This window comes from Apis cerana, linkage group LG9 (genome assembly GCF_029169275.1).
Source record: "Apis cerana isolate GH-2021 linkage group LG9, AcerK_1.0, whole genome shotgun sequence".
In the NCBI taxonomy this organism is placed as follows: Eukaryota; Metazoa; Arthropoda; class Insecta; order Hymenoptera; family Apidae; genus Apis; species Apis cerana.
The window spans coordinates 11,171,843-11,194,704 of NC_083860.1; the positions used below are offsets into that span (position 1 = coordinate 11,171,843).

Sequence of the window (22,862 nt, forward strand, 5' to 3'; positions counted from 1 at the left end):
ATTTCGTTCGAAACGAAAATAATAATATTGAAAATAATTATTCTAATCGTAACAATTACTCAAAATTTCTAACAAATTAACTTTTTCAACAAATACCATAATAGAAAAAAATACGCGTAAATTGGAAAAATTATTTCGTTCGAAACGAAAATAATAATATTGAAAATAACTATTCTAATGAGAAATCGTAACAATTACTCAAAATAACTTTACTCGAAATTCCTAACAAATTAACTTTTTCAACGGATGAACAATCAACAATTATCTATAAAAGAATTCCGTCCATGCTCAAATTCCATTTCCGTTTCAAACGTTCTCGTTTCATTCCATACGTTACGAACAATAATCAAAATCTTGCTCCTCCCCCAACACCTCGCCTAATGGAACTAAATTGGCCAATTCGTCTGCTCAACAATTGGAGTAAAGCTTCACGATTAACGAGACGTGATTTCGCCTTCACGCTTTTTAGAGAAACTCGCGTTAATGACGGTCTCTCGCGATCTTAAAGAACGGGGATACGCTAAAGATCCCGTTTAGTCGAGCAACCGAGCAACGCCATGAATCGTCGAACGCTGCTCCTTTTATTCGCCTTGCTTCTGAACGCCACCTTCCCGACTCTCGGCCTCGAAACACGAAACGCAACTCGAGACGAGGAACGCGCGACTCCTGTCCAACACTCGCTCGAGAAATCCTCCTCCTCCTCCTCCCCGATCAAGGAGCAAGCGGATCGATTCCCTTTGGAGCCGAATTCCACCACCATCACCACCATCACCACGATGGAAACGTATCGAAAACTGACGTTGTCCATCAACGGGGAGAACGTGACCAGGGAAGAGTTTCGACCGAGCTTTCATCTGGGCGAGATCAAAGAGTCCAGAATCAACGACCCCTTCGACGCTCCACGCCGTTTCAACGAGGGAGGGGCGACGAGGGACGAGTCGTACGACTCGAAACGCTTGGCCCTCGAGCCGATCGGTCAAAATTTATACGAGACCGTGGAGGAGGAGGGGAGGCTCGAAGGGGCGCGAAAGGATCGCGTCACGTTCCGCGACGAGGTTCCCGGATACGACAGGGGCGAAGACACGCAATCACTCGAGCCGCAGGGCCAACAGATTTTCGAGCAGGGGGCGGCGAGTTGGGGCAAACCGTCCAAGTTTCACTCGTACGCCGATTCGACAACCTCGAACGCGCCGTTTCCTTATTCGACAGCGTTTCACGATCGTCCAAGTGAACAGGCGGGCTCGCTCGATTTCCAGAAGCCGGGCGACGGGCTGGTTTACGTCCAAGAATCCTCGTTCACCAGGACCAGAACGTTTCCTTACACCGTTTATCAGCCACACGGATATCAACAGGTCGACGTCGTCGGCCCATCTTATCCCGTTAAGAAAAGGTATCTCTATCCATGTATCTCCGTTTTATCCACTCACACACCGGTTTAATTTCCAATTCTCTTTGTTCCATCGCAGGGTGGAACCCTGGACGAAGATCCTCCACTTGATCGGCACGATCCTGCCCCTTGGCCTGCTCATAGCTGCCCTCACTCCGAACGTGGTCAAGGTCGACAACGCCACGTAAGTGTCCACGCAATTTTCGGAGCAAACCGAAATTCCAATCGCGAAAAAATAATTCCAGCCAGCCCAATATCGTCCTGTCGAAATGGAGGGTCGCCGAGCTACCGGTCGAGCACAAACAGGCGCGATTCGTGGATACGCAGACGGAGGATTGCGAGGAGAGATCCGTTTGCCGCGTGATCCTTGCTGGCGGTGACGCCGGATCGACCGTGTTGCAGAATATCTTGTGGAATTTGGCGACCAGGTAATTTCGTTATTTCTCTTAGGATTGGGGATAGAGTTTTTAAAAAATATAATAATAATAATAATGATGATGATCGGTTGATTTGAACTTTCTGCTTCGATGGAAAAATGGGTCCTCTTACGAACGTTAGAAGAGCGGTTAGAGCGATGAGAAATGAAGATTGACGTTAAATGGAACGTTTAAAATCGCCTTATTAAAACGGCGTTCGTTTACAGTTGAGCACTTGGTCGGAAGAGCACTTTTTTAATGGCTTAACGACCGATTGCCGTCTATTGCAATTACAGAAGTGGAACAACGAAGGCAGTGTTTAAAAGCGTTTATATGATCCGTCTAAAGCCGATTCTTTTATCATCTTTCTAACTACGCGAGATAAAAAAGAAAGAGAGAAAGAGAGAGAGAGAGAGAAAGAAAAGAGGACAATTTTGCTTTTTAAAAAACCGGTTCCAATTTTCTTCTCTTCTCGATTTTTAACGCGCGAGAAACAATGGCAACGATAACACGAATTTATTTACGATTGTTGTCGATAATACATTCGCTTTGGCGGAAAATTTTCACGAAATTTTTTTCTTTTTCTTTCCTTTTTTTTTTTTTTTTATTATTTATCGCTAGAACATCGACTGCAACGGCGAAGAAGAGCGGTCTTCACGAAGTTTTCAAAGCGGTGAAGAAGAGGGATTGCGCCAACGTCCCCTGCCAATCTCCCCTCTGATCTCGAATCAAGAAAAAAAAAAGACAACGGTAACAGTGTTAAATACACGGATGCGAGCAATTTTCCCCCGGTGAAAAATTGAAGCCAACTGCTACATTACCGACGTTCAACTTTCTCCAAACGATAGGATAATAAAAAAAAAAAAAAAATAAAAGGCGAAGAAACAGAAGTGTAGAAACTCCGAGCGTAAAAGTAGCTACCGACTCTTTATTTATTCATTCATATTTTTTTTTTTTTTCACAATTGCGAACGAGTTTGTATCCACTCTATCGAGTTCTATCGAAAGTCCGTGTGACTCTTGCTGTTGTTCGAAAGTGAGGAAAGATCGAGCGAACAAGGGAGCAGCTTTGACCGATTATCGATGAAACGATTATCCTCTGGCATCTCTGTTTCGCCTCGTGCTCGCCTCTGCTCGATACACAAGCGAAAGTAGTCACACTTGCGTGCAACTAGGTCGACTATATACACGTGTTCTATGTTCGGGAATTTTATGTCTACGGAATTTTCAACGAGATCAAAATCGAAAAATTATCTATCTGTTTGGAAAGGGATCATCGAAGATAAAGAGATTTTTATTTTCCGAACGATTAAATGTAGACACAGGTTTTAACGGATCGAGGACGAGTTTTTTCGCGAAAGCGAAAAGTAGTTGAGTTTCCATCATCGATGGCGTTGAAAACGTTATTAAAAAGAGAGAGAGAGAAAAAGTCTTGGATATTTCGAACGATTCATTTCTCCATTTTCTCCTTCGTAAACTTCTCCGGATACGTTCTTTCGTCGCCTTCGATCGATCCTTTCACGTGGCCATCCGCTCGATCCAATTTCTCGCTCGATGCGAAAAAAGTATAATATCGATCCTTATCGACGACGTATTTAAAAATTACGCTTCGACGATCCACTAAACGAGACGAGCGAGATCGGTCTTCTCTTTCCCACGAGCGGTCGTTTCTTCACGTCGTCGACAATTAAATGCCACGCACGCGCCAAGTGGTCGACAAAGGAATTAACGAGGCAAAGAAGAGGTCGCAGTTGTCGATCGAAAGAAAACAAAAATAAAACGTTCCCACTCGAGAAGAAAGAACACACCGTGGAACGTGGAAAGTTCGCCAATTACGCCCACTTATCTCTAATTATCCTCTATTTCCTCCTCCCCTCCCTTCTTCCTTATAATAATAAACACACTTTCGCGGAATTCCCTGTGTCTGTTTTACGACGACACGGTGGATAAAGATCGGTCTTAGATGGCGGATAAGATAAGAAAGTTTCGAACGTGAGCATCGAAAGTGAGCCACTTTTTATCGATCGTCGTTCCACTTTTAGATCCTCTGTCTATAACGCGTTGGTAAAAAAAAAAAAAAATGAAGAATAAGCTGGGATTTCCGGCCATCAAGTCGGCGATGCAGATGTGCAGTGCACACTCGTTCCAACTTCTTATCGTCCCGGGAATTGTGTTAACGAGACGACTTTAAATGGCTTTTGCGCGATAAACGATTGGAGAAACGATTTCTGTGTGCTCGCGCAACGTTACGGGACTCCAAGTTTTTCTTCTATTTCTCTCTCTCTCTCTTTCTCTCTTTCTATGTGTGGAATACTTTTTAAGAGTTATCTTATTAAAAAAGAAAAAAGATCGATGTTTTAAAAATCGGTTGCTTCGAAGAGTACTAGTTAATGAATTAATCGAATTGATCTAGATTTTTCCTTTCATAGACGGGGAACACAACAACAAGTTTTTACAAGTGCAAATATAAATCGAAGAAAGGAATCAGATGCAACGATTGTCGTTCCTTCCATTGTCGTTCTTTGCTTAACATTCCCTTCCTTTCGCGCGAGATTACACGCTTAAACGCTGTTGTATCAAAAGGATGCAATTTTCGAGATTGCACGGTATGAATCGAAGGTCGGATCGATTTATTAAGAAAGAGTGTAAGAGATGTTAAACAACTTCTAAAAAAAAAAAAACTAAACGATTAAAAAGTATTATTAATTTATGCAAAAACGAGACGTGGTTTTCCAACCAGTGTGGAAATCGACAAGCATATAAACGTCGATATCGATCTCCTACGATAGGAAGAACGTTGACGAGCACAATTGGAAGGATTTGAATAATTTTCGATTTTCGTACCTCCGCTTTCTCTTCCCCGGCGAATTTCCTCGATATTCCGTTTTTCTTCCCTCTCCTTCTCCTTGCAAATTTTATTCTTCAACTGATTATTTCGCAAAGGCGATCCTTGGAATGGCGGGTATGAGGACGCGTGGGCTCGTCTTCCCGAGGTATGTCAAGGAAAACGAGCGCGACGAGTTGAACGATATTGGAAAACGTACGTAGAGGCCTTCGTGAATCGTGTCGAGAACAATGGGTACACGCGTTTATTATTCTTTAACGATGCGGAGAGGTCGCTGAATTCTATCGAAGGACGTTGTCCGACGTTGAGAATGTCCATAATACGATATTGAAACGATGGACGATATTATCTTCTTTCGAAATTATTTCTTTCTTATCGAAATATCACGGGAGAATCGAATTGGCAGAATTATTTTTTCAATTATTCTTGGATTGAATTTGAATATTCGATATTCAGAAAAGAATATGGCGAGAAAAATTGTTTACAAGTAAATTTTGCAAGGTGAGAAACTAGAATAGGAAATATATTTCTCACACGTTGATCGAGTGTGCATAAGAACATGCGGTAATAACGAAGCATAAATTTCTCACAAGAAAAATAAATATACGGGCGAGGAAAAAAAAGTGTGCCGTGTAAAATGGACAAGAAAGCAAAGTAAATCATTCCCAGCTTCCGAGACCACTTAAACGGTTGTTGCGAGAAAAAGAAAGTGGCCGATCGTCTTCTCTCGGCAACGTGGCGTTGCGACCTTCCTCGACCTTCCGGAATCCGATGCCACGCCAGTGGCGGGCAAAATTTAATGGATCGAAGTTACGAATTTATCGTTCGGAACGTGATAATAACAATTGGAAATAATTTGTAATAAGATCAATTATAACGGTTACGAATAAATGTTATTCAATGTTATTTTCAATTTTAATAAATAATCATTCGAAGAAACTTTACTCCCAATTTTTAACAGAGTTAATTCTGAATACAGATCGTCGATTTTGCATTAGTGACGAATACTACGGCAGAGAGAAAAATAGGCGTTTCTCCTCGAATTAATCAATTAGATCCACATCTCTTCCGTGAGAGACTTTTTTCAATCAGTGATGGGGAAAATTTAATTGAAGAAGAACGAATAAGATTACCTGGATAATTTATCGTTCAAAATGTAATTGCAAAAATAATTGGAAATAATTGTAATGCCAAATGAATCAATATTTATTCAATATTTTTAACAACGACCAATGCCCAATTCTGGATAAAGATTAATGTAATACGTGACGAATACCATGGTAGAAATAAAAATGCGTGTTAAAATAGGCGTTTTCAAATTAACCAATCAGATCCGCATTTTTCCGCGAGATTTCCTTTGATAGAGAAAATTTAATAGTTGAAGTTACGAATAGTCGATATTTTATCCTTCAAAATGTAATAATAATTGGAAATAATTTTAACGCCAAACGATTATAGCATTTTAATAAGTAATTACTTAATGTAATTTACTCGAAATTTTTAACAAGTTATTTTTTCAACGAATGCCCAATTCTGGATAAAGATCGTCGATTTTAGATTAATAAAGCTAAAGAGAAAAATGCGTGTAAAAATAAACGTTTCCTTTCAATTGAATCAGATCCGCATTCCTTCCGCCAGACTTCTTTCTTTCACCAATGAACAGTAGTTATTTCTCGAATCGTGACGATAGGTTAGAATTCCATCGAGGCGTATGAAATTGACGATTCGAACGTATCTATTTTTCCATAAATTCAATCATCGAAAAATCAATTCAAAAATCAAATTTTTCGATAATATATCATCGATAAATTCGACAGCAAAAACATGTTAATAAGCTAGAATCGAAAATAGTTATTTCTCGAATCGTAACTATAGGTTAGAATTGCATTGAATAATATGAAATTGATGATTCGAACGTACTTACTTTTTCTAGAATTTTTCGATAATATATTATCGATAAATCCGATGAGAAAGAGACGAGGTTTGAATTCCATTGTGACGATGGGTTAAAGTTGCATCGAGTCGTACGAAATTGATAAATCGAATATCGTTTACATCGAACGTGTGTGAGACGAATCTCGACGATGATTCGAACGAAATTACTTCTTTTCAAAATTTTCGATAGCGATAAATTCGATGAGAAAAAAATGTTAATAAGCTAAAGTCGAAAATAGTTATTTCTCGAATTGTGAGAATAGGTTAGAATTGTATTGAATAATACAGAATTGATGACTCCAACGTAAAATTTTTTCGATAATATATCATCGATAAATCCGATGAGAAAAAGACGTATAATAAATTAGAGTCGAAAATAGTTATTTTTCGAATTGTAACTATAGGTTAGAATTGCATTGAATAATACGAAATTGATTCGAACGTACTTTTTCTAGAAATTATCGATAAATCGGACGAGAAAAAGATGTTAATAAGCTAGAATCGAAAATAGTTATTTTTCGAATTGTAACTATAGGTTAGAATTGCATTGAATAATACGAAATTGATGATTCAAACGTACTTACTTTTTCTAGAATTTATCGATAATATATTATCGATAAGTCGGACGAGAAAAACACGTTTATAAGCGGCTGGAGTTGAAAATAGTTATTTTTCGAATTGTGACTATAGGTTATTGCATTGAATAATACGAAATTGATGATTCGAACGTACTTACTTTTTCTAGAATTTATCGATAATATATTATCGATAAATCGGACGAGAAAAAGGTATTAATAAACTAAAATCGAAAATAGTTATTTCTCGAATTGTGAGAATAGGTTAGAATTGCGTCGAATCGTACGAAATTGATAAATCGAACATCGTTTATATCGAACGTGTGCGAGACGAATCTCGATTATTCGATTATTCGAACGTAATTAATTCTTCTCAAAATTTTCGATATCTATAAATCCGACGAGAAAAACACGTTAATAAGCAACTATAGTCGAAAATTATTTCTTGAATCGCGAGGATAGATCAAAGTTGCATCGAGATTGACGATTCGAACGTAACTATTTTTTCTCAAATTTTTCGATATCGATAAATCCGACGAAATAAACACGTTAATAAGCGGCTGGAACCGAAATTTATTCCTCCAATCCTAAAGATAGATTAAAATTGAATCGTGCGAGATTGAATCTTTTCATTTCCTCCATTTTTTCGACGAGTCAAAATAATTGAAGCTACGAATAGAATATATCTCGATGATTTATCGTTCCAAACGTTTTTAACTGGTTAACTTTCTCAACGGATTCAATTATGAATCCGCCGTTTACACTTTTTTTCCTTTGGTATGATTATATCTATGGAAATCTCGACAAGCAGAAAATTTGTCGAATCTGAAAATATTCAAAAACGCACGAAGAGAAGCAAACGTTCCATTCCAAATTCCCGAATTTATCTCTATTTATTATGGCAGAGATAAAATACGAAAGGGAGACCTGATGCTCGCAGCCAAGCCATTTCTTCAACCGTTCTGATTCTGACTCGGTTCAATATTCGATTTAATAGATTGATCGATAAATAATCGGGAAGAAGAGGTATAAATTGAAACAAAATCGTTACAGGAGAGGAAGTCGTTAAATTTATAGGAAAAATTGGTCGGAAGCGATTTATGGTTTCGATCATTAATGCTGGAACAGTAATAATAATTTACGGTTTCAACGTTTTTGTTCTCGTGTATTCGAAAAAGATGATCGGGTAGAAAGCGAGGCAAAAGACACAGGTATGGCGGATAATTGAGCAATTTTAAAATAATTAAGTTTTTAACCCTGGTCTTAATATATTCCTCGAGGCGTAAAATAAGAATATTGAATATTCATTCGCGATAATCGAATTTATTGCGAGCCTGTTGTATCGATGCTATCGATATGCAAATCGGTATGATTAACGATCCTAATCTAATGGATCGATTAGACGATCGCTAGAATCGTGTTAAGATTTTAAATGTTTGCAAATCGCCCTCTCTTTATCTCGATTTCGAATCTTTCGGCAATTTACGGAATAGAAATATATTAAAGAAATCGAGTCTGTTCGTTTACGATTGCTGTTCTTGAGGATCAATATAGCGCTGATCTGAAGAAAAAATAAATTAAAATATACGGAGGATACGAGGAGGAAATTTATAAAATATAAAAAAAATCTGGAATCGAAATATCGCACGGCTTCTTGCATCGCGAGACGATCGTTCCATCATTCATAATCGATTTCCGTTCAGAAAAAGGAAATTTCACGAAGCTCGCGCGTTAATTAACGATTTAGCAATGGTGGAAGCAGAGGAAGTTATGGTCCTTCGTTCAGAAAAGAAATTTCACGAAACCCGCCAACTTCGTTCCTTCTCTTCTTCTTCGTCGTCGTCGTCGTCGTCGTCGATGGACTTTCACTGCCGGGTCCCTGAACCCGACACGTCTTTTCCGGTTCGCTGTTCGTGAACTTGAAAACCAGACCGGCTCAAAGTTTCGCAAAGTTTCTTCCTTCCTCCTCTCCGCCCCTCGAAACCCACTCCTCTCTCTCCTCCGTACACTTAACGTTTCGTTTTCGTGTCTGTGAACGGAGAAAGTGGCGGCTCGGGCAAATTTCGAACCTTAATTTTCATGAATTTCGATTCTTTATCGTGTCAGGGGATGGAATTAATCGGATCGGGTCGAACGAACGATACAAAATGATCGAGTGAGGAAAAAAATGATAGGGAAAAAAAAAAAAATCTTTTGATGAAAATATAAAAATCATTTTTCTATTTCTAATTCGTGTCTGTCCTTTGGTATTCTGAATAGATTTCGTTCATCTTCCATTAAAAATCGACAACGAACTGATAGAGAAAAAAAAAAAGAAAAAGAAAAGAAAAACTCGATGATCTTTCTATCATTCAAAATATAAAAATTATCTTTCTATTTTTAATTTCGTTTATCCTCTGATCCTCCATTAAAAATCGACAAGGAACTGATAGGGGAAAAAAAAAAGAAAAAGAAAAGAAAAATTGGACGATCTTTCTATCATTCAAAATATAAAAATTATTTTTCTATTTTTAATTTCGTTTATCTGATCCTCCATTAAAAATCGACGAGGAACTGATAGAAAAGAAAAAGAAAAAGAAAAGAAAAATTGGACGATCTTTCTATCATTCAAAATATAAAAATTATCTTTCTATTTTTAATTTCGTTTATCCTCTAATCCTCCATTAAAAATCGACAAAGGAACTGATAAAGAAAAGAAAAAGAAAAAGAAAAGAAAAATTCGATGATCTTCCACTCAAAATACAAAAATCATCTTTCCATTTCCTAATTTCCTGTCCTTTGATATCTTGAACAAATTTTTTCCTATCCCTCTAAACAGTCAAAATTTCTTGACTTTTTCGTTAAAAACTTTTCCAAAGAGAATGGTGGATAAAAAAAAAAAAAGAAAAAGAAAGAATAACTCGACGATGATCGTCGATCGAATTTTTCGGGGACCGATTTGGAAAAATCGGGATCGAGGGGGAGAGACGCGAAAGAACGTGGGGACGGAAGAAGGCGAAGGCGAACGCGGGAAGTAGGTCGGAGAGAAGTGCCGGTCCTTCGTCGGAGACACGAGGAGCCGCCGACTGAGCGCCTTCCTCAGTCTCGCCAAGATATTCCGGGAGTCAACAGGTGCGTAGGAGCAGGCCTCCTCTCTCCGTTTTCCTTTGGGGGAAAAAAAAGGGGAAAAAAAAAAAAAAAAAAGAATAAAATACTCGCCTTCCATCCGCACGATCGACGAAAAACGCGCGTCTCTTCTCCCGCCTATCATGCGGATCTGATCTGATTCTATTTTATATATATATATATATATATGTAATATATATATATTTGTGATATTTTCTGTCTCTTTTGTTACTTCGTGACTGGACACCGAATCGAATCTTCGATCGAGCACTCTGGATCGACACTGGATCGAAGTTAACTACGCTGAAGTTATCGAAATATGGACATATTCAAGGTATTTATATAACATACCTTTTTTTCTATTCTCGCTCTTTATCCATTTCCTATTATTTCGAACGAAAATTTCGGTATCGTTAGTTGGAAAATTCGAAGTGGTTCGAAGAATTAGTCGGAAGTCGAATTCGCATGCACTGATTCCTTTTTCCATTATGCGTCTCGTAACGCCCACATTGCGGTTTATTATTCCCTGACTCAGCCATTTCACGTCTCAGTGACAAAAGTTGAGAGACAAAAGAATGATCGTTAATTAGCAGAGAAAGAGAGAGAGAGAACGAATGCACGATCCACCGGTTTTCTGGGGCGGAAAACGGCGGCGACACCGACGGATCGGGGCCACCATCCAACGTACGAAATTAATCGCGCGTCGTTCGTTAGTCGAACTGGTTGCAATTTTCATGTTCCCGTGAGCTCGGTAATGCAGGAATCTTTTCACGCATCAACGACCGTGGACAAGAATTAACCTCTCGCTATTTACTTTTACGCTCTTTCCTGCTACAATAATTCTTGCCGTTTTTTCTTAACTGTCGGCTGGAAACATCAACGATTGTATATCTGGTTTCTACGGCGAAATATTCATCCATCTTCCACAGATACTTCCACGTATATATTGCAAGTTTCGAAAGCAGAGAGAATAATTACATTTAACGGAAGGAAGATACGAAGGTTTTTAAATCAGTTGCGCGTTTCCTTTCGATTAATCGTCGTTTTACTTTGTTACCACGCAATTAACGTTGCGATGGAAGAAAAATTCCCACGTAATCTATATAATTTCGAAAAATCTTAATTTCGTTTCCATTTAAATCCGTCCAATGATAAATTCCGTGCAGCACTCGAGTTGGTTACATTTTATTTCGTATCTCAAAGAAAGAGAGAGAGAGATTGAAAATGGCGAGGAATCAACGAAGAAAGATCGATTAGCGGTTTCTCGTAATCGGGCGTGGATGACGGAGGAAAGTCAGCAGAATGGAAAAAGTGGATCGTCTCGTCGTTGACGCGTGCGTATTGCGCGAAAGCATGTCGTTCCATTTCACTTGTCGAGAGACTAGACTCCCCGGTCCAATGTTAATGTTATCTTTCCTTTCTTCTCCCCGTAGAATATTTCTCATTTCGACTTAACTCGAGGGAGGAAAAAAAAATTTTCCAATTTTTCGAACAGAAAACGAGATTTTGAATCGTATATCGTATATTATATCAGTCGGAACGATAAACTCGCTTCGTTCGCTCGCTGTTTCACTGAGAGAAAGAAAAATTTTGAACGTTCCGTCCTGATAACAACAAGATACACGTACACACATATACGCGAAGTAATATCTTCTTTGAACACGATTTTTCAACTCGAGGAGGAGGGAGAGGGGGGGAGGAGGGAAAGGAGGAGAAGAAATTTCTCCTCTCTTCTCGAAATAAAAATAACACCGAGCAATGAAGATTGGACAATGGCGTTGCTCCCTGTAAATATGAATAATCATTGGATTAATAATAGAAAGTAGTCAGCCGGGTTACTGCATCGCTATTTTCTAATCTCGGGCCAAGAATACCGGAGATTTCTGCGAGCCATTAAATTTCTCTCGCCGCCTATTACCTCCGCCTCTACGGGTGGATTCGACTTGGAGAGAAACGCTTACGCTTCCTGCGGGAATAATCAATCGCAAGTTCGTACGAACATTCGTCCAAGCGTTAAGCTCAATCGGTCTTCCTCTCCGTCTTTTCGTTCGCTTTAAATCGTTGATTCTAATTTTTTTTTTTTTTCATCAAAAAAAATTGCTCGATCCAAACCTACTCCCTACGATTTATAAAGAAGAAAAAGACCAAAAAAAGGAGTTTCTCGCCAGTTTGTCCCCGAGGTATTTTAAAAAGAGAGAGAGAGAAAATCCCCGTTCCAGTTCCGCGAGACTACAACTCGACGTGAACCTTAAACGGGTTTAGACGGGTTGATCTTACTTGGAAATAAAGAGGAAGCGTAGAGGAGAAAGTTACTTGGATGATTCATCGCGTGTAATATGTATCGCGCGTTATTCCTCTTTTGTTCCGTGCAATTAAACGGGTTCTTTTTTACAGGTTAGAAGGTATTCCTCTCGAAAGTTAGTTAGTTTCACGAGAGCTGTGTCGAGAGGATCGCAAAAGGCATAACACGTATACACGTACATATTCGATTTCCAATTTGTAATAAGAATGAACGGAATGGAAAATATCGGGATTCCTGTTTTTTATAATAAACGAACGAATATTGGAAATGTCAGGGGTGGAACTTCTCCTCTTAAATATCCTTCTCGAATATTTACAATGCTAATTCCCCAAAACGAGTCTGGGAATTCGAGATAAAAATCTTCCTCCTCGATCCCGCGGTTTCACCGATTTTTATCATTCGTACGGTTTTGCCATACCAATTTCTCGATCGGGTTTCACCGATAAAGTATTCCGACGACGCGATACGAAAAGTGAAAGCGACCCTAAAAAATCATTCCAAAGCTGCTCCAAGCCGAGCCGAAAAATTCTCCAACCTTTCGTTTTCAATAACGGATTATATATGATACGAGTTTATAGAATCGAATCGATCCAAGCCTTGTCGAAATTTGATATTCGTTGAAAAAGTAATCGGTATAATAATTGTAAAAGTATTGAAAATTTCGAGTAACATTATTTATCAAAGAATTGTTACTCGAGGAGAATTTTAATTTTAATAATTAAGTTTATATTCTTCGAAATTCGCGCTCAAACTAACTGTTTAATAATTTTTTGTATATTGGAAAAGGGAAAAATACATTTCCTCTATTATTCCTTTATCTCGAACGTTTCGTCAACATCGCCTACGACATCTGTGGATGATTAGTGATTTTCTAGTGTTATTATCTAGTGACAGAATTGGAAAAAGTAATTGGTTAAAAATTTCGAATAAAGTTACTTTAATTATTAGTTGATCCGTTTTTATAGTATAATTTCGTATAGTTTGTCATTATAATTATTATTATATTGTTTATCGAAGCAACTTCGATCATTAAATTTTCCCCATCACTGGAAAGAAAGAAGGTCTCGTGGAAAGAATTTATTTCGTTATTTAAATATTACATTCGTCACATATATTAATCCAAAATCGACGATGTGTATCAAAAATTCGGCACCAATTAATTAAAAATCAATAAATACAGTTGATCCGTTTGGCATTATTTCCAATTATTTTTGTAATTCACATTTTGAACGATAAATTATCGAAATAACTTTATTCGACTATTAAATGTGAATCTGATTGGTTAATTTAAAAAAGGCGTATTTTCGCGCATTTTTGCCTCTATCATGCTATTCGTCACGTATATTAATTCAAAATCGACGATTTGTATCCAAAGTTGGGCAAATAACTAGTTAAAAATTTAAAAAATAAATGTAATTGGTTCATTTGATATTATAATTATTTCCAATTATTTTTGTAATTACTTTTTGAATGATAAATTCAAATGGAAGTAAGTTTATTCGTAACTTCGACTATTAAATTTTCACTTAGTGGAAAGAAGGAATGTGAATCCGATTGGTTAATTTAAAGAAAAATTTCCACGGATTTTTGTCTCTATCATACTATTTGCCACGCATATTAATTCAAAATCAACGATCTATATCCAGAATTGGGCAAATAACTAGTTAAAAATTTCGAATAAAGTTACTTTGAGTAATTACTTACTAAAATGCTTGAATAACAATTATTCTGTAACTGTTACAGTTGCCATTACAATTATTACATTTTGAATAATAAATTATCAAAGTAACTTATGGAAGCAGTTTTATTCGTAATTTCAACTATTAAATTTTGCCTATCGTGATGGTATAATTAAAATAAATATCGATATATCTCAACAATTATCCACCATTAGATTCAACTTCCTACAACTTTTCATCTTTCACCCATATCCATTTGAAAATCACGAAACTATTCCACGAAATCTCTGCACAAACGTACGACGAACATTTGACAAGAAGTTCCACCCCAAAATCTGTAGAAACGTTTCGAATATCCTTTCCAAAAATCCAAATCGCGATATTTCCATCCGTTGATCCTTGCAATCGCACGAGGCTCTAAATAGAACGCACGTACGCGTTCAAAAATAGTTCGTGCGCGATATATTCTTCCGCTAACCTCATGTTTTCAACGCACCTCGTAACACGTATTTTAATCGATTCCACGCGTATAAAACGTGAAATTTCATAGGATCGATTTTTTTCCACGGAGGGACGTGCACAGATCGCGAGACCGACTTTCGAAAACCTTGCCGGAATAAATTCGCGCGTTGGTTTATTCGTATGCGCTGGGTAAAACGATTGCCAAGCGCCTCGATCGAATAAAAAAAAATGACTCGAGAGATTTATCCAATTTATCGAGAATAAAGAAACGCAGAGTTCCCTCCGAGCGATAAAATTTCTTCTTCCACGTTTCCTTATTGTAGATAACGTTCATTCTGACGGCGATGACGTTGGTCGCCTCGAACACCGATACCGCGGATCTGCCGAAACCGAGCTACGCCAGAACGATGCTGAAGGTATCGCGAAGCCTTCCGGGCGAGACCGAGGAGTTGAAGGTGCGCACGAGCGAAGGGAACGTGGCCACATTGATCGTGAAACGTAGGGAGAAATCGGTGACGAACGAGACGAGGGCCAGCATCCTGGAGGATCTCGAAAATTCCCACAATTCCGATATAATAACAAACGCGGAGAACGGCACGTATCGGAACGCGTCGATGAAGTCCGAGGCGAAGAGCAAAGAGGAGGTGAAGAGGCTGGAAGACGCGCAGATAGAGCAGCTGCGGGCGAAACTGTCGGACGGGGCGGAGGGGCGGAAAAGCTTGTCGAAACCTGGCAACGAATCGGCGAGGGAGGAGGACACGGACGAGAACGATCGGCCGCCTATCGGCGAGAGGAATATCGATTACGGGAACTGGACGCCCCTGGGTATGGACGGAAGGGCCGTGGTCCGGCTCGAGGAGTCGAGCACCGAAGAATATCAGAACTGGAAACCACTTCGAGCCAATTCGAAGACGAGCACCGCCGCAACCACCACCACCAGCGCCGCGAGTAACGAGGAGAGGTCGAACTACGCGAGATTCGATCCTGTCTTTCCTGCCGGTGGGTTGTTGTTGCCGCGTCATTTTCAAGACAGGTCTCAGAGGAAACTGGAGTTGGGGGAGAGGGGAGAGAGCGAGGAGGGGGCGCGCTACGCGTTCCTGGCGCACCAGGTACGCTCGTCGAGGACCAACATCGGGGCGAACGCGTCCAAGAACAGGGATGGAAAGAACGTGCCGGCGGAAGTTATGGTCAGATCGGAGATAAACGTGAAAACGAACCCGAAGAGGTCGGCGATGACGTTGGACGGGGATGGTACACCCGTGATCCACGGGAAAAGGGTCCCGGACGAGCCGATCGACAAGGTTCAAACATGGCGGAACGCTCGGGTGATCAACAATAAATTGATCCACGATGGGGGATCTAGCGGGGGGGATGGGACGATGGGCGATCCCAGTTCCAACTTTTATCCGACGGAGAACGTTTTGGAGAGGCAGAGGTTCGAGAGGTTCTTCCAGAACGTGAATAGAAGGTACGGTTTTTAATTAAGATCGTTTCTTTCGGGTTATTTCGGATTATTACTTGTCCACACTTGTAAACTTGCGAAAGGTAATAGGCTCGTATCCGTCGTCGATGAATTAAAAATTTTTACATTATATTGGGCTGTTCGGGAAATAATTTTGTTCGAAACGAAACCGAAAGTCACGAACGAAAGTCAGATTCGACGAATTTGAATCGGTTTGCTTCGATCGATTTATTTTGTCTTCATCGACTTCGACCAGAATGCGTCTTTAACGTCGAAATTGTCGGAATGAAATTTTGAAAACTACTTTTCACTGTTTCGTACTATTAATATAAACTTCTCCGTAAACTTCGTACAACTTTTTTTCTTGCCTGAACGGCATTCTTACCTTTTCCGTAATAAAAATGTAATATAACGTAAAAATATGCCGAAAATGCTTCTTTTAATCTTGCATCTTGTTATTATCACACACGAAAGACAACCGAACAGAATCGAACCAATTTTTCTTACAAGTAAACCATGAAATGCCAACTTTCGAAATATATAATAACACGGTTTCGAATGAAGTTGGCTGGATAAACGTTCGACTAGCGACACTGGTGTGGAAAAACGAAATTACTTTCCAAACAACCCAATAATTTCCACTCTAGAACGAAATTGGCTGGATAAATGTTCGACTAGCGACACTGGTGTGGAAAAACGAAATTACTTTCCGAACAACCCACTATAAATCAATATGTTCATGCGCGTAAAAATTTGTATTTTATAGAATGAAATTAATTTACGATATCCGTTTAAATCGCATTGAAGATTAATTTTCTAAATAATTATATATTCAATAAAATACGTCTGATAAGCGATATTTTGATAACTTACTTATCATATACGTATTAATTTCTCTTTTTTTTATTTTTATCCATAAATTTAAACAACGGATTTGTTCCACGACGAATCATAGAATTTTTCGATAGAATTATTAGAATTAGACATTAAATTGAGATAAAAGAATAATTTATCGTTTGTAATCTCCGATCAACCAACAGGTACGGTAAGGAGTACGAGGAGGAAGGGAAGAACGTGTTCTTCGAGTGGGATCCCAAGAATTATAAAAACGAGGCGTTGAAAGCGGAGGTGTACGAGGCGAGGACCGACAGCTACCGAAGCAACGGGCGCAAACGGATGCTCCACCCTGACGGCGTGTCCGTCTACCCCGTGTCCCAGCTGTACACGCCCGAGAGCCAGAAGATAGCGCCGATCGCCCTGAAACCGGGCGCGAGAGCGCCCGTCCTCCAATACGCCCATCCGGAATTGGGCGTCCAGCCGGCCAAGATCGTGAAGAACGAGAAGAAACGGCCCGACAATTTCCCGGAGAATCAATACTCGTTCACGGAACAAAGGCAGAAGAAGAAATACGTGTTGAACGACAAGAATATCGTCGACACTTACACAACCAAGAACTATTATCCGAATCAACATTTCTACGGGTTGAAGAGGCCGAGCGACGCCCCGTTCTGGGTGAAAATCTCCGAGAACTTGAAGAACCAATTCTCGAACAGCGTGGAGAAGATGTCGCAATTCACGAAACCCGTGATCGATCCCCTGGTGGAGGCGACCCACAAAATTTCCCAAAACTTGGGCCTCTCGAATCGGGGGAAGGAGGCCCAGGACAAGGTCGGCACGGTCGCATCCGGCACCACAAGCATCCTGATACCGGCGCTTGGCCTCGTTGCTTCGGGCGCTGCTCTCGGGATCGGAGCGGTCGCCGTCGGTAGATACTTGGACGTGGACGTGTTGAAAAGATCGGGCGATGCGTTGGCCGGGACCGAGGTCGAGTATCGAAGAGCTTTGGACGAAGCGGCGGGGGGCGGGGAGCGAGAGAACGATGATAAAAGCGGAGACAAAGCGATATACGACGGGGGCGTGTACTTGTTCGAGGAAGGGGAAAGGAAGGGCGAGGGAGAGAAGGTTGGGACGTCGAACGATGGAAACGGAGTTTTGTTGATCGTCGAGGAAGAGGACGGAGGAAAGGGGAGGGAGGACGAAAGGATGGACGATTCGAAACGGAGTTTAAGAAAGAGACGGAGCCCCAATTACTTGGACGTGTTCCAGGCCGAGGGGGATCTGAAAAATTTGATCAGGAACAAACGTCTTCAACGAAAGGGAGCCGATTCGATCAGCGAGATCGTGGAGATAGATCTTCCAGCACGCGAGGGAAGCGTAGACGTGACGGAGTTTCTCGTTCCGAGGAGAAAGATCGAGACGGATCGAGTAGAGTCCTCCCCCAACGAGGAGAAGGAGGAGGAGGATTCCGCCATTTTGATAATCGACAGTGGCTCCACGCTGGCTAAATTTCTTCCCGGCAACGATTCGAAAGATTCGGACTCGAAGAACTCTGTGGAGGCGAGAAATTCGGTGGACGGAAGGGACGAGAGACGAAGAAAGAGGAGAAGGAGGAAGAGGAGCGTAGAAAGCGATCAGGAATTGGAGGATGCGCTTCAGAATTTGGAGAACGCCGAGATCGCGGAGGTGGCCCACATAGATGGAGACTGGACGAATACGCCTTGTGCAAAGAGGATATTTTGCGATACCATGATCCAGAGAGGGCCAGACGCTGTTATTACGATGGAGAAGAAAATGGCCGCCCTTTTGGGCCTGTGAGTATCACCTCGACTTATCGAGGCAGCCGATGCTTTCCAAGAATTGTTTTCCTCCCTGAAAAAAAGTTGTACGGTTACAAAACACACAGGAACTCGTTCACTCGTGTGATATAATGATAGCGGTGCACGTTGATTAGCATATTACGTTACGCATTAGTCGACTACGTTCGACATTTATCTTTCGGTTTCGTAGATCGTAATCTTTTTTTCTTCCTTTTTTTTTTTTTTTTTGGAAGATATCGTATCTGTAAATACACCTCCTATCTAATCTAGTCAAATTTAATCTCGGGTAAGAACGATAGGTGAATCGCGAATTCGACGAGAGTAGATTGGAGATTCATGGTGAAACCTCGTGCTCGAGTAGAAATTTTATGATCGATATTTCGAGGACGAGACTTGACGTTTAAATTCGAGATCGGTTTCCTATCATCGTACTCTTTCTCTAGTTTTTTCTGAACATGCGCGTCACCTGTCACGACGAAGATTCACGACACGCGTGCACGCGTATATGCACAAAGTGAAATTGTGCTAAGAGGTAAAAGTCGAATCAGTCAGTAGGACGTCGCCGGCGAAAGCTGAGAAGAAAGTTATCCGTTGCTTCCGACCAACCGCTTCTTCTTTCCTTCACTACCGCACTCGTCTGCCTTTAATGTCTTTGTTCAAACTTCGAGTTTCGAGTTTCGTGCGAGCAGGAGAAATCGAAAAATTTGAGAAAAAGTAATTACGAATCATCGCCGAGATTCGTTTCACATCGATGTAAACTGTGTCGGATTTATCAATTTTGTACAGCTCGATACAACTTCGATCTGTCCTCACGATTCGAGAAATAACTATTTTCGATTCCAATCACTTATAAACGTCTCTTTCTCGTCGGATTTATCGATAATATATTATCGAAAAATTTGAGAAAAGGTAGTTATGTTCGAACTATTAATTCCTATGACTCGATGCGATTCTAACCTATCGTTACGATTCGAGAAATAACTATTTTCGACTATTTCCAGCCGTTTATTAACGTATTTTTCTCGTCGGATTTATCGAAAATTTTGAGAAGAATTAATTACGTTCGAATCGTCATCGAGATTCGTCTCACACACACTCGATGTAAACAATGTTCGATTTATCAATTTCGTACGATTCGATGCAACTTTGACCCGTCACGATTCGAGAAATAACTATTTTCGATTCTAACCGCTTATTAACGTCTCTTTCTCGTCGGATTTATCGGATAATATATTATCGAAAAATTTGATTTTTAAATTGATTTTTCGATGATTGAATTTATTGAAAAATAGTTACGTTCGAATCGTCAATTTTGTACGATTCGATGCAATTCTAACCTATCGTTACGGTTCTAGAAATAACTATTGTTCACTGGTGAAAAGAAGTCTCGCGGAAGGAATGCGGATCTGATTGGTTAATGTAGAAAGAAAGGCCTATTTTCATACGCATTTTCCTCTACCATGATATTCGTCATATACATTAATCCACAATCGATCTTTATTCAGCATTAACTCGTTAAAAATTTTAAATAAAGTTACTTTGAGTAATCACTTATTAAAATGCTTGATTAACGTAATTATTTCCAATTATTATTATGTTTCGAACGATAAATTATCCAAATAACTTTATTCATAATTTCGACTATTAAATTTTCCTCTTCACTGCATCTAAACCTCGATGCATCACAGAATTCAAAATATTCTAAGGTATATCGATATAATATAAAAATTTTTATTTTTTCATAATAGACTAGCATAGATTACGATTCGATAGTTTAATTTATAAACGTAATTTCGTATTCGTGAAGTTGAGATAATAATCGTATACGAATAAATTAGACGTGCTATAGATAATTTCGAAAATATTTCAGTTTCCAGTTTTAAATGAAAATAATTTTTAACATTCAATATTCAAATTACAATTCTTCTACTATTATGTAACGTGTAGTGTCAGGATTGTCAACAACACGTTTAAAATGGAGATAGACGATCTTAGAAAAGGACTCTTCCCATACTTGCCAGATTTTTTTTTAACAGTGAATAATATTTTCGATTCTAGCTATTTATTAACACATCTTTATATCGAATATTGACTACATATCCTCGTTCTATTACCTCGAATATCGATGGGAGCTCTCTCCTTTTCCAATGAATTTTCTCAACCAGCCATTATTAATATTCGTTGAACGATGGGATTTTCGCAGAATTCAACCAGGTGCAGCCGTCCAAGTGTCGAGCCATTTCCAACAGGTGATGGACGCGGTGCGAAGACACGATTGTTCCAGCTTCCTGTGCCCCCAAGCCAGGCCAGGGAACGTCTTCTTCTAGATCCTTCTTCTAGATCTTCGACTCTCCCACCTCCTGGAGGAAAGCGGAAATGATAAATCGTCGATTTCACGAGCGCGTTCGGTGAAAGCGTCGGACACTTCGACACTTCGACAGACCTGCTCTCCTCGTTCTCGAAAATTTCTCGTGGAAATTTTTTCTCCCGATCGCAAAGAATCGCAAGATTTTTCGTTTCGCAAGAAAATTTTTGGAAAAAAAAATTCGTGGGGCAAAGCCAGTCGAAATCGCACCAGCCAAAATATGTACATATTTACCACTTTTATATTATTTAATATAAACCTGTGTAATTTAAGATACTTTAATTTAGAGACATTATTAAATACATTTTACTCGGAGGACCTGATCGCGTAAGTTATCTCAAATTTCACCTAGATTCTCTGCTATTATTAAATGTTAGAACGAAATCATTTCGATCATATATTTTTCACTTATTATATCCCATATCTTTTTATTTAGGTCAAATTTGAGTACTCGTTTTGGGGATCTTGTCTTTTTTTTTTTTTCTTTTTTCTAAACGGATTTTTCTCGAGAATCCGATTTCTCGAGGAAATCGACGGGCAATACGGTTTATAGTACATCTTAAGCGACGTATTTATTATATCTCACGCGATTCATTTTTTTAATCCGCGTGATAAAAAAATAAATTAATATATCCTCCTTCCAATCACCAGATTCGTTACTTAATTCTCCCGTTCTTTAACGAATATTGTAAATAATTTATATGGTATAAACGATAAATATTATAATATCGTATACGAGAAAGAAATTTCATCCGATTTTGTACGCAATTTGCAATATCTATCGAATAAACTAATTTATAATAATTTACACAATTTTCTTCAGCCTTTTTTCAACCTCCTCCAATAAAAACAACTTCTATCTTTGTCCTCGTTCAATTTAATTCCGAGAGAATAAATTTCCCCAAATTTCTCTCCCAGTTTCTTGCTGAGAAAAAGAAAAAGAATGAAAAGGAGTTGCCAAGGTAAAAGTTATTCGATTAAACATTCAGAAAGAGAAAGATGCCTTCTCTCTCTCTTACAACACTTCTCGAACAAGAAGTCTTCTTAATAAGCGGCATTCAACTCAAAGACATTCCATCCGTTGGAACGTGAGATCGATTAAAAGAGGATAGGGAGGAGAGTGGAGGAGAAATTTGCGAAACTTGCAACTCGGATAGTTCGCAACATTTTCCACGTGGGGTAAGTTCCTTCGCAGTTTTCAACGAGCGTGGATCAAGATAATCGATCGCCTCGAAGAGTGCCAAAGAAACGTTCACAGGATTAAAAATAATTCTGGGATGGAATCAGCGAAACATGGGTCTGATCTGACCCGTTATAATCGTGTTTGGATCAGCTAATCTACTTTTCATATGGGGGAAGAGTTGGTCACTGAATCTGTCCATAGTTAACATAACCGGTGTGAACGCGATGAAGCTGATGATGAAGTTATAGAAATTGGTAGAATATTCGGATCGAATATTCGATATTAGATCGAGATCTTCGTGTCTGTCAAGCTTTCAAGTCATAAAGTTGTTCTACGTAAGATTGGGCTGCGATGTTGAAGACATTGACGTTTATCTGGCCGCTCGAACGCTTGCCAGAGCGACAAACTCGTGACGAGGGAGAATCATGAATCCTGATGGATATTTTACAATCTGTATGCAAATGGTAGAGTGGATACGTTCATAGCTATG

The 22,862-nt window shown here is 39.4% G+C and overlaps 2 protein-coding genes across 3 annotated transcripts; both read left to right on the forward strand.

The window, feature by feature from the left end:
* Window positions 1-201: 201 nt before the first annotated feature.
* Window positions 202-5,586, forward strand: LOC133666705 (uncharacterized). Of its 2 annotated transcripts, none has more exons than XM_062079674.1 (4): window positions 202-1,390; window positions 1,467-1,571; window positions 1,633-1,815; window positions 1,946-2,374. In XM_062079674.1, exons 1-4 carry the CDS (start codon window positions 558-560, stop codon window positions 1,977-1,979), a joined length of 1,155 nt encoding a protein of 384 aa, XP_061935658.1. In that variant the 5' UTR covers window positions 202-557; the 3' UTR covers window positions 1,980-2,374. The 2 variants fall into 2 exon arrangements, with proteins under 2 accessions (XP_061935658.1, XP_061935657.1); XM_062079673.1 differs by lacking the exon at window positions 1,946-2,374 and adding an exon at window positions 2,425-5,586 and having other exon boundaries at window positions 204-1,390.
* A 4,605-nt stretch (window positions 5,587-10,191) lies between these two features.
* LOC108000609 (uncharacterized) lies at window positions 10,192-22,002 on the forward strand. Its single transcript, XM_017061048.3, has 4 exons — window positions 10,192-10,596; window positions 15,029-16,173; window positions 17,208-18,818; window positions 21,028-22,002. The coding sequence occupies exons 1-4, from the start codon at window positions 10,582-10,584 to the stop codon at window positions 21,149-21,151; spliced, it is 2,895 nt and encodes a 964-aa protein (XP_016916537.2). The 5' UTR covers window positions 10,192-10,581; the 3' UTR covers window positions 21,152-22,002.
* Window positions 22,003-22,862: the final 860 nt, after the last annotated feature.

Coding starts and splice junctions, on each gene's coding strand:
- LOC133666705 (XM_062079673.1), top strand. CDS start 558: ATGAATCGTCGAACGCTGCTCCTTTTATTCGCCTTGCTTCTGAACGCC. Junction 1,391..1,466: donor TCTTATCCCGTTAAGAAAAG/GTATCTCTATCC, acceptor GTTCCATCGCAG/GGTGGAACCCTGGACGAAGA. Junction 1,572..1,632: donor GTCAAGGTCGACAACGCCAC/GTAAGTGTCCAC, acceptor AAATAATTCCAG/CCAGCCCAATATCGTCCTGT.
- LOC108000609 (XM_017061048.3), top strand. Junction 16,174..17,207: donor TTCCAGAACGTGAATAGAAG/GTACGGTTTTTA, acceptor ATCAACCAACAG/GTACGGTAAGGAGTACGAGG. Junction 18,819..21,027: donor ATGGCCGCCCTTTTGGGCCT/GTGAGTATCACC, acceptor GGATTTTCGCAG/AATTCAACCAGGTGCAGCCG.